At 37.3% G+C, this 12,311-nt stretch overlaps 1 protein-coding gene across 6 annotated transcripts in view; it reads right to left on the reverse strand.

Moving 5' to 3' along the window:
• Positions 1 to 10,132, reverse strand: part of LOC131064921 (phosphatidate cytidylyltransferase 4, chloroplastic) — a 107,826-nt gene extending 97,694 nt beyond the window's left edge. Inside the window, exons 1-3 of one of the 6 annotated variants that reach the window (XM_057999255.2) lie at positions 9,747 to 10,132; positions 9,433 to 9,495; positions 8,139 to 8,590 (exon numbers count right to left, since the gene is read on the reverse strand). In XM_057999255.2, the coding sequence (XP_057855238.2) occupies positions 8,139 to 8,498 (360 nt within the window). In that variant the 5' untranslated portion in view covers positions 8,499 to 8,590; positions 9,433 to 9,495; positions 9,747 to 10,132. Of the gene's footprint in view, positions 1 to 8,138; positions 8,596 to 9,432; positions 9,583 to 9,746 lie in introns of all 6 variants that reach the window. The other 5 variants (XM_057999256.2, XM_057999250.2, XM_057999252.2 and 2 more) reach the window with 5 other exon arrangements.
• Between the last annotated feature and the right edge of the window lie 2,179 nt (positions 10,133 to 12,311).

Raw genomic sequence — 12,311 nt, forward strand, 5'->3', positions numbered from 1 at the left:
GTCATTTCATTATCTTCATCTAAATCATAGTCTTGGAGAGATCCATCTGATGAAACATGTTGTGCCTGTCCTTCCTCCTGCCTGTCATTCTGTACCATAGACTCCATGGACTCTTCCACTTGAGTTGTTCTGTTCTCTGGTCTAGAAGAAGTACCTGGTGTTTGATCTTTGTTGGCACCTTGCTTTTTCTTGAAAGACTCTTTCTTTTCTGACCTTTCCTTTCTCTTCGAACCTCTCGGATGGAGATTGCCTTCACTGGCACATCGAAGGTTACCTTCACCTAAATTTCTAGGATTAGGATTGCCTTCACTCACACTAGCTCCACCTTCGGCTGGTTTCTCTTCCAAAGTAAAAGACATAGCTATGCCTTGTTCTCTCAACTTCTGATGCTGAACGTCTACCCATCTGCGAGTACAAGACAAAACTGGTGCCATCAAAGCATCTAAATCCACGACCTCGGGCTCATTCCAATCCAACCTTATTGTTTTGCTTTCTCTATCATAGGAAGACTGGATATGCCTACCATTGTCCTGAGCTTGGTCGGCCACTCTGTAAATCCTGCATTTCCTGATGAAATCCAAAGGCAATCTAGAATGTATCTTTCGTTTCACTTCAAGATCATCTAGGAGGTTCATCATAAAATCTTCAATTTGATGCTCATGTCTAAATCTTCTACCGACCGTCTCCTCTAAATGTCCATGTGGATCAAAACTCTCTCTCCAAGCAAAAGATGAAAAAGAATACAAGGCTAACTCCTTCTCTGCGTCATCCATGGCTAAGACATTAGGACATACCTCAACTGAATTACCCAAAATAATAGGTACTTGGACTCCATTCTGATGTCTGTGTCTGAATGCCTTCACATATGCTGCCAACTGCCTTGTTACTTCAAGTAACACAATTCTGTCTGTCGGATATCTCGGCAACATGTATGGTGGTAAAGGACATCCATGCACTCTAATGTAAGTAAACTTGGGAAACTGAATGAACCAAGCACCGTACCTCTTGATGAATTCCTGGGCGTCCTGAGATAATCTATTGTGAATCCCTCCTTGCAACGTCCTCGTGATGTTCATCGTGAAGGTATCATTGACTAACTTGTAGTTTTTCCCTGGCGGATGATGCAAGTAGGCATAGGATTCACAAGCTCTGACCTCACCGGGTCCTCTTCCAATCACTCCTCTATGAGGTAGTCCTGCGTACTCAACACTCCTGATCAAAGCATAGATGACGTATGAACTCATGTGGAAGGACTTAGTAGCCCTGAGTCTCCTCAACTGTACGTCTAAGCAATGGCTAATTATCCTAGCCCAATGTATTGTACCCTTTCCTTGAACAATCACCTGGATGAAGTAAAACATCCACTTCTCAAAATAGAAGGCATGAGGTGCTCCTGTAACTCTGTTGAGCATAGTAATCAAATCTCTGTACTCCTTCTGGAAATCAATCCGGTGCGGTGTGTTCGGTACCTTGCTTAGACGGGGACGACTCTTGAGTAGCCAGTTCTTGTTGATTATGCTTAGGCAAGCATCTGGATCATCATCGTACACTGATCTGGCTCCTTCAATGCTCTTATATATCATGTCCCTGTGCTCTGGAAGATGGAAAGCTTCACTTATAGCTTCCTCTAAAAGGTACGCTAAAGTGTTTCCCTCATTGGACACAATTGTCCTGGACTGTGGATTGTAGTGACGGGCACACTCGATCATCAACTCGTGGCACTGAATAGCTGGAGAAAAACCGGCCGCCTTGATGATGCCACTCTCTATTATTCTCCAGGCGACAGGTGATGGCTTGCCAATGTAAGGGACCTCTCGAAACTTCTTCGTGCTAAAGTTCCCCAAGTTTGTATCTCCAATGTTGCTCCACTTCGACACGATCTTGGTCTCCACTTCTTCGGTCTTCTGATCTTCTTTCATGAGAGCCGAGCGGCTGGTGGATGCTCCCGCCTTCGGGGTCGCCATACCTACACACCATTTCATTATGAGAACCATATTTTGCAATGAATAACGTTGATTAGAGAGATAAAGTTTTTAGGAAACCTCATGATAAGACTTTAGAGTTATCATTTCCTAAAAACGACTGAGCTTACTGAAATTCAAAATTCAAAATTTCAAAACTTAAAATATGGCGAAGAACAAATAAAACAATGAAATCAAATTGCCATACCTCAATAGAGAGCTAGCTCTAGAATGCAAAAAGACAAAAGATCGCCTAGGCAAAATTGAGGTATAGATGATCTTCAACGTTATCTCCTCAAGATATTAATTTCGCCACCTTTGTCTTCAATGTGATCTTCAAATTCACCTTTAACGTGGTCTTCAACTCTTAGCAAATTCGCTCAAATGGTCTTTAAGTATCGCACCACCTTTGATTGCTTACGCCACCTTGGATGGAATTCGCACCTCTTCAAACACACTTCGCACTATCTTCGCTTTCCTCAATTCGCATGTAGAAGGATAAAATAATGATGTGAAAATAATAGTTTTCACCCCCCTATATATAGCGCTTGCATCTCTCCATTTACTAAGGCCGACTTGGTAAAATATAACAATTTCAAACGATTTTTAAATGATTTTTTAATTAAATAACAAGGCCGACCTCCATATATGAGCGCTCCAATTCGATTTTTTATTAATTAATTAATGATTAATTAAATGCCTTTCGTTTTAATTTATAAATTTTGATTTTTTAATAAAGGCAAAATAATTAATAAATGATCAACGCCATATTAAATGCTAATTTAAATAGGATTTTCAATTTTATCGAACTTAGCATTTAAGGGAAATTTGAAATGTTTATTTGGCGCCAAAATTATGAAAACGAAAGGGACGTACCTCATCACCCTGGTCCCTTGGAGAGGGACAGGAGCGATCCATGATTTTGTCATGTTTTCAACGTTCATCTCCTTCCCTTCCACGTTCAATATCGATCATTTTGATGGGTCCTTCGAATTTGATTGCCTTGCATGTGCGCATAAGTGCCTTTGGGTGTTCATCGCCCTGGTCCTTGTCCAAAGGACAGGAGCGATCTCCATGTTTTCACGTAGACCTCGCATTTTTGATCTTCGATCCTTCATTGTAGAGCGAATAACATCTTTGTTCGTTCCTTCTATGCTCGTTCCATTTGTTTGCATATGGTGTTTGGACATTTAGAGGGATCATCGCCCTTGTCCCTTGGAGAGGGACAGGAGCGATCCATGTCTTTCTCCTTAATCTTGGCAACTTTAAACTTCAATCTTCGTTGTGATGTCTTCCAAACGCCGTCCTTTACCTTGTTCATCCTCGCCTTGCCTTGACTGTGAAGGATTATGAGTGCTTTTGATGGGATCGCCTTGGTCCTTGTCCAAAGGACAGGAGCGATGTGAGCTTTTTAGCATGTTTGACGATGTTTGGACGTTCAAGACTTCTTGCATGTGATCTTCAAACGATGTCTCGAACCTTGTATGATCTTGTGGAGTATTCGACTTGGCATGAACTCGAAACAAAACGAAGAGTCCAAAGCAAATCGCCCTGGTCCCTTGGAGAGGGACAGGAGCGATATGATCCCTATGTTTAATTTGATGATCATTTTACATTCAAAATCTTTGTGTATCACCTTCAAAAGGCACCATGGACCCTCTAAGACCTTGCAAACCCTTGATCTTACGTAAATCTTGCATGAAATGGCCAATATATCCAACATCGCCCTGGTCCCTTCCTGAGGGACAGGAGCGAACTAGGTCTTAGGGTGCAAATTTCTTCATTGTGATGACCTTTAAGTGCTTGTGCTCGATGAAGATGCCTTAAGATGTTCTTGCCACCCTTCGTCTTGACTTAGATCGATTTCAAACTTAAGTAAAAGGCAATATAACCATTGTATCGCCCTGGTCCCTTGGAGAGGGACAGGAGCGATCCATCTCTTGTGGCCTTCATTTCATTTTGTCAGGTTCCAAATTTATATTCAACGGATTCGTCATGCTCCACTCCATTCATCCATGCCTTGATATCGTTTGCAACTTGGCAAGAAAATCAATTATAACAAAAATCGCTCTGGTCCCTTCCTGAGGGACAGGAGCGAACTGGGCATTTTGGGACCCTTGTGGACGTTTAAAAATCTTCAATTTGTATTCAATGAGTTCATCTCACGCTCTTCCTTGCCTTTGGACGTAAACTTGTCTTGATTTTTGCCTGGATTTTGCCCAATGAAGGACATCGTTCTGGTCCTTGGGAGAGGGACAGGAGCTATAAGGTACTTCGCCCTGGTCCCTTGGAGAGGGACAGGAGCGAACTTTGCATTCTGGACCATTCTCCTTTGTGATAGCACTTCAAATTATATTCATTTGGTAAAGCATCTTCCTTTGGACCTCTTCAAATCATCAAGTCAACGAAATCTTGCAAGGACAAGGCAAAATTTGATTTGTAGCTCCGGTCCTTCACTGAGGGACAGGAGCGATTTTTCTCCTAGAGGCGTTTCGGTGCTCATGAAAATCTTCAATTTATATTCAATGGAAAGATCTCGCCGTTCTCCATCACTTCCAATTTGAAATTCGTCTTGACTCTACAGGAATAGTGAGATATTTGAAAATGAGCTCCCGTCCTTCACTGAGGGATAGGAGCGATTTTGCTCCTACAGGCCAAAATAACATGATTTTTCACATTTTAACACTTCACAAGGCAAAAACAAATCATTTCTAATGCCCAGGACCAAAAATCAAAAAAGTCAAAATTTAGTCAAAATATTCAATCGGACAAAAATTCACACTTCACTCTCAACACTTAGACAAATTTAAGCTCTGCATCAACATTCCAATTGAACATTAGACCATTCTGGCGAATTCATTGCATTCAAAATTTGCATCCTAGAAAAGGAAGCTCAAAAGCTCTCAAAAACGACTGGATTTTGGCCTGAAAAGACAAAAATAAAAACCCTAAGGCTTGACCCTAAATCCAGACAACTAACTGACTAACAAAATCCTAAAAAACGAAGCAAAAGGCGAGCAAAAAGAGGGGGTCCCCATTTGCGATGGGGCGATGTGTGAAATGGTCACAACAGACAGCCACATCATCATTGTTAGACCACCATCATCTTCATCTTTCCAACTTGTTCTACATCAATCTTCATAGGTTCTTGGTTTGACATCATCTCATTTCGACATGTGTATATTTGAGCAAATTTCAAAGGCACACATCATTTGGATTTGGATTCCTATTCATCCAGCTTATGGGAATGGCTTCTTTAATCACTAGTGGATTAGATTCTTCCTAAGGGGAGAAATGTTGTTTACAAGCAATGGATCATGTTCCCTCTTCAGGGTTTCATCATTGGAACAAGAGCTACTTCTTTATTGGGGGGAGGGGGGACATCTATTGTACTTACGTGGTAGAAGTAATCCTTGGGGGTCATATCGAATCCTATCCTTTTTCCACTAGTGCATCTTTTTCATTTTCACTCTTTTGGAGAGGAGTTTTTTCCCGTGTGTTTTTCCCCTTTTCTTTGGTTATAAGAGATTCATTAATTTGTACATGGGTACCTCATCAAGCCTTGTAAGTCAAGAAACATCCATCATCCCATCCATCATTAGGTTTTTAGCTTCTCCCTAAGTTAATTTTAAGTGGGGGTGTTGGATTAAATAGGTCAATGATCTAGTAGTTAATTGATTATAAATTAATTACTTAGGTCCTTTTTTACTTTATGCACTTAGGCTAAACTTAAACATGCTTTCTCTATTATTAGATTGGGCTAATTAGAGGTCATGTTGTCTCATTACATAAGATAAGGACACTTGTCATGATCTATCTTAATCCTCACCTAGTTTCATCTAGGGTTTTGCTTTTATCAACATTCATTATTCATTTTTGTAATAAATCTAGATTCAATCCAAGTTATTCAATTCAATGCACATGCAATTGCTTCTTTGAATCCATTCACTTCTCAAAGTTGCAATACACACGATCATGGCTTTTTCTCTCTTCAAGTGATAGGTGTTTTGGTTGCAAGTGATTTCTAGGAGTTGTGGGGTTCACTATCAACTCCAACAAGAGAATGTTGGGAATATGTGTCATCCACCTTACAATTTTCTAATGTTCAGAATTATTGTAATTTGTATTGATTATGTGCCCACATAGAAATGGCCATCCCACTTGATGTGGCATTGGTCGTCACATGTAAAAATGTACGGTCAGATGTAAAAATGTACGAAAACTGTAATTTGTACTTAAAAAGTTGTAAGTAGCAATTAGTGTGATGGAAATCATTAATACAACTTTGACACTTGCAAGGTGTGAAAATGTTGCTTTCGGAAAAGAGCATGAAAAGAGGGAGTTAGATGCGGAATAGAAACCTAGGAAAGCTCTTTGGTCAATGCATGAGATCATCTAGCTGAAAAAGTGGAATTGATCAAGATTTGGTGTTGACTTGGAAAGCAAATTTGCTTAAACACGTGGTATTGGAAACCATCCTTGGTTTCCGATTTTGGACTTGCCTTTACATAAGATGTATGCAGGTGGTTTGATAGAGAGGGAACACGTGTAGGATAATGCTGTCAAATTTCCACCAAATACCCACTTGATGCTCATGGCTATAACATTGCAGTATGGTCATAGATGTATGGCTGGGATGTTGTCAGTTTGTTCATATGGTGGAGAGCATGTGTAAGAGACATGTTATGAATGGATTGACTTCATGAAGCCACTTAGTTGTAGATCTCCTCCTTGAACCCTACACAAAGCACTACTACCCTGCGAATGTATTGTAAGTATATTTGTTATTGAATAATACATTAAGTGTGCTTTGAAGGCTCACTTTTTCGATTTTCCTAAAAGGGATTCCCAAAATATATCTTGTGTCGTGTGGTTTTTATCCACTGTGTAACTTTAGATCTTTAGCATTTTTGCATTGCTTCTCTCATGAGATTAATATAGGAACTGCTTAGCTTCTTTTCACATGGTATTAGAGCTTTGTTTTGAGTTCTTAATGCTAGGGACCTTATGAAAATAGTTCGTTTCATATAAAGGTTGTATACTTGATGTCTGCAGATTGAGAAAGGTGACAAAAGAAGATGACCGTATTGTATTCAGATTCTGTATTCAAAAAAAATACAATTGTTGGCTCTCTTTTGCTATTGAATCTTTTTCCCAAAAGGTTTTCATGAGTTGAACCTTGTGTCTCATCCATTATGTAGATATTGTGTATAAATCTCTTGTTCTTCCATAATGTTTTGTTAAATGAATTGATAATAGCAAAAAACAATTGTAATTTGATCATATATCTAGAGTTTTAAAGCAATCAAGTTACCATAATTTTCTCTTTCAGGGGAGAGATGATCAATAAACTGTGTACATGGATCAATATCCATACAAAAAGCAAGTACATGGAGAAGGAAAATCCAATAATACACAACGATGACACAAGACAATATTAATTTCAATAAATCCTGTATTCTAATTTTGACACCATGGCATTTCTAAGTGCGAAAGTAATGAGGATCGAGTGATTCTATCATGGAACCATTGGCTTGATCTGGATGAAAGAAAGCATGTGTAGCCTAAACACCTAGTTGTGTGACTGGTCCAATAAGCACACAAAAAACCTTATAGGAAAAATCAGCCCACTAACCACACAGAATGCCAAAGAACAGGGTAAGGATAGTCCATGAAGAGCCCAAAGGGACAAATAAAGGTTATTATTGTAGATTAAAAACAAGTACCCAGGTATCCATCGCAAAAATACATATACCCAGGTTTACAAAAACCCATTATTGGCAAAAAAAAAAAATATACCCAGGTTTACAAGGATCTAGATTCTATGCTAGTACTCAGATTTATTCTAGCATGCCAATCGGCCTGAAAAGTCCCTTTGTTAAACGGGCAACAGCTTTTTAGAGTCACTCAGTTATTCTGCCTAAAGGACTTGAAATTCCAGCAGAACAACATCACAACAGGATCCTTAATATCAAATTATTCTAAAATGTAACAAAAACCATTATACCCAACATTTTACAGATAGTTCCAAGGTTTATGAATGACATTACACACTGTATATGTTGACAAGTTGCATTGATAAAGTAAAACACAGCAAGGTGTTTGTGCTAATTGTACCATAATTAGACCAAAACAGATAAACATTGAAGAATAAACGACTGAAAATGAAGGCCATACCTCTTGAGAATCTTCCTCCTTGCATTGTTCTGCGTCTGCACCAACAGCATTGCAGGAAAACTGCCTGTTGGCAGTCTCTCTGTATAATCTCCTCCTCTCCAATGCACAAGTTGTACCAGGACCACCAAGTAATGGAGAAAAGTGGAGCCGGTTGTCCACTCTCAATTTGAATTTTAAGAATAGAGCAATTTGAGGCTGGCAAAAAAGCCTGAAGCACTGTCTTCTGTTTACAGATAAGTGGGTCCTAACAGAACTGCTGCTTCCAAAGTTCCTGAATGCAAGGGAAGCCTGTTGGACAGTACTGCTCTTGGGAAGTAGTAAAATCGAAATAGGAGAAGAGCTGTATTGGCATGTTTCCATTGAAGAGGAGCTAAAGATCTAACACCATGTTCAGGCATAGTGCATCATGGTTAATATACAATCCCATGCCACAGATAGGACTGCACCCGATTCTGCTCTTGAACCATTTTACAAGAGAAAAGAGCATAAGAAAACTCTAAAATTTATATTGATGAGGATTAATAGCATATTCACACATAGCACATCTTGATTCAAATTCAAAATGGTCAATCCTGAGCTATGGTTTAGACTGCGCCAAAATCAGATCTTTGCCCACTTTGCAGCACTACAATATAAAAACACAAGAAGAATTCTCCATATTCCCTATTACCATATCTTGCATCAAATAAAGCAGGAACAATCCAATCCTACAGATTAAACAGCGCCCAATTCTGTTCTTGGGCATTTTAAAAAAAAATCATATCATAAGAAAAATCAAAAATACATTTTGCAGAGAAACTATACCCTATTCAAACAAAGCGCATCTTGCTTCAATTTCGGCACAGGCACTCCTATACTACAATTCATACTGCGCTGAGGTATTTGCCCTTTGTTCAGGAAAACAAATGACCAAAAGTAAACTCAACACTCTATATTAAAGAGAAACTAGTAGAATGATAGGATGCTATGCTTCAAATACAGCGCAAGTAATCCCACGCTACAGAATAAACTACACTCAATTCAGCTCTTGGCACTTTCTTGAAGAAAAATAAAAATAAATGCATTTTATAACTCTTATGCTACATAATGAACTACGTTAAGTTTAGTTATGCAGGAAAACCAAGTGGCACACACATTAAAATCCTCAAAATAATATTCTGAAGTTCAATTAATAAAATGTTCAAACACAACATATTTCTCTCCCAACACACCACAGGACTAGTTTACACCCACTTCAACTCTTGACCCTTTTAGCAGGAAAAAAAACTAAAACGCACCACAAAAGCCCTCATACCTGTAGTCTCAGCCCCGAACCATAAACGCATTTATCCTTTCACAGAAATTTCACGTACCCAATCTGAAATATATAATTTGAAAGATTTGCCCTCTCATTGAAACTATTGGTACCCACTCCTAAAACAATTCGAACAGTGGGCACCCAAATCTACAATAAAAAAACATTTTATTTTGCATGCATAATGTTTCTGGTCTTTTCATAATCAGCAAGAATCAATTAACATTCATATTAACTTCTACAGCCTACCTACTACACCGAACTACAATAAAAACTGTTAACAAGGACAAGAACAGAAAGCTCTCCACACTCACCATTTATTGTTGGACTTTCAGGCGCCGAACGAATTTAATGCGACCTCGTAAGCTAAACCCGGACAAGAGAAAATACAAGAGTGAATGATTGGCTCCGCGCGAGGGATTCAGCCTTGAAACAGGCTATAAAATAATGTTATTTTGAATTTTTGCGGATACATTAATGTGAAAAATTCAAGGGTGAGAGAGAAAACTTCGTAATAGGCATGTGGAAAGATTTAAACAAATTTGGTATTTTACGATGAAATAGAAAAATTGAGAATTCCCCAAAGAGGATCATCTAACAGCCGTACAGGACGTTCCCATGGCTGTTGAATGGATCTACACCTTACATTGCCATATTTTGAGTCATTTTAGTTAACGGCCAAGGAATATAAACATTATATTGCCCTATTTGAGCTCCTCTAGTGGACGCCAATAAAACTATACATTGCCCTATTTCAGGCATTCTAGTGAACGCCCATAATATTAAAGAAGGTGCTTTTTTATGTCCAAATACATTGAATTTGTAATGTTTTTTGAATCAATTTTTTCTATATAATTTCTTGGTAGATCTAATAATGTTTATATAATTAAAATTAATTAGGAATGGTGATATTAATGTGTTGATATATTTTAAGTTGGTAGATGTTAAATATGACTAATAAATATAGTAAATAATAGTATTTAATTTTATGATTGAAAAATGATTTATCTTTGTTGAAGATTTTAGATATTGTGGTATATCTTTATAAAAAATGGATCATGATAGTTAATAACTCATTTTGAAATCAAAATATTTAATAACTCATTTTGGAATCAAAATATTTCAATTGCAATGCAAAAGATTTAGTATGTAGATGAGAGTCAAATCTACTATTGCAAAAAATGTCTTATACCTACAAAAATAATCTATATAACTCTTTTTTCTATTTCAACTAGTTTCACTATGCTTCTTATACCTTTTATGGTATTTAAAGACTAATGATAAGAAGAATACATTAGAAGAGTTGGTATATTGTCTCTAGGTGACAAGTTATCCTCAATCATCCCACAAATATGTGTGTAAACAATCAAAAACAATATATTTTACATATGCATGTGCTCATAAGATGCTTTTTGTAGATTTAGATTTTGTTTTATTACACGAATTGAATTATTGTAATGTGAATGATATGTGGATGAATATCAAATTAGGAGCGATCTAATAATGAATGCATTAAATGCCTTTTAAATAAAAGTACAAGGGTATAGCAATAATGCTCAAATTTATGCTTAGCTTACCCTTGGCAAGAAATGAAGGGGCAAGAATTAGCCAAATTAATTTGAGAGCCTCAAATGTGTAATCATGAGTTTGAGCCTATGACAAGGACTACAAAACATAATTTAAGGCACAAAATCAAGAGGATAGCAAATACATGAGAATAAGTTCATACATAAGTGATATTGAAATGTGTGTCTATGTGGATAAGGTGGGGATAAGTATATAAGAATGTGTATGAATGGATAGCTAAATAATATAGGGAAGGAACCCAACTTTACACAAAATTATAAAAAAAAAATTAGATGTAAATATATTAAGGCGCCGTCCTCCAATCAACCACAAAACTAAATGGAAAATTTCATGGGTATGTAAATTTCACCATTACATTTTGCCCCTACTTTACAGTGCATGGCAATCCTAGAATGATCATGCATCTCAAAGTGTGTAGCACTAATAAACATGCATGTAAAGTAAATATTCAAACATAAAAGAATACAAAAGAGGGATTGTTACTTTTCAATATGTCATCATGTAAGTTTGTCCTTTCTCATGCACTCTCCATGGAAACCTACAAAATGAAGCAAAAATATGATGTGACTAGCTTATGTAACATAAGTAGGAACCAATACAAACCACTTGTTGTTAACAATCATAAGAAGGAGAGGAGAGATTTCACATATATTGGAAGTGGTGGTGATCTAGCTTGCTTAGTGGTTAGTTGATGATAGGGCACATGGAGCATAACACATATCACATGGTAGATATGAGTCCCTTCGGGTACTCATGATTATCTATAAAACTCAATGTGAGAATGTTAGCAATAGAATATGCTTCTATAATTCATTGCAACTATAACATATAATGAATTATAGAAGAGGGGGAAATAGTACATGAAATGTAAATGAGATGTATATAAGTCTATAAACCATGTAAGGTAATAGTCATAAATAAATATAGTGTGTTGTGAGTGAGAAAATTATGTTAGATTGTAATCATGGTAAGCTCATGGGTTGGAGATGGTTTTAAGGAACTGTAGAAACTAAAAATTGGTTTTTGTTTGTGTCGCAAAACCTTAACTTTTAACATGTCTTCTATGTTGTATTTGATCTTCATCATATATTGATGTTGTGTCATTCTTTTGGTTTCAGTTTATTTCAAATCCAACCCTAATCAGTCTTCTTCATTCGCAGTGGGTCAAGTAAATCATTATGATTGACATTTTATCATTTTCAAATCATTCGAATTGGTCTCATCTTGACAATTAGACTTAATTCCATCTTTGTTGATAATTAATCAATCATTAATTATCAACCTCATTATCA

Source organism: Cryptomeria japonica, chromosome 3 (assembly GCF_030272615.1).
Source record: "Cryptomeria japonica chromosome 3, Sugi_1.0, whole genome shotgun sequence".
In the NCBI taxonomy this organism is placed as follows: domain Eukaryota; kingdom Viridiplantae; phylum Streptophyta; class Pinopsida; order Cupressales; family Cupressaceae; genus Cryptomeria; species Cryptomeria japonica.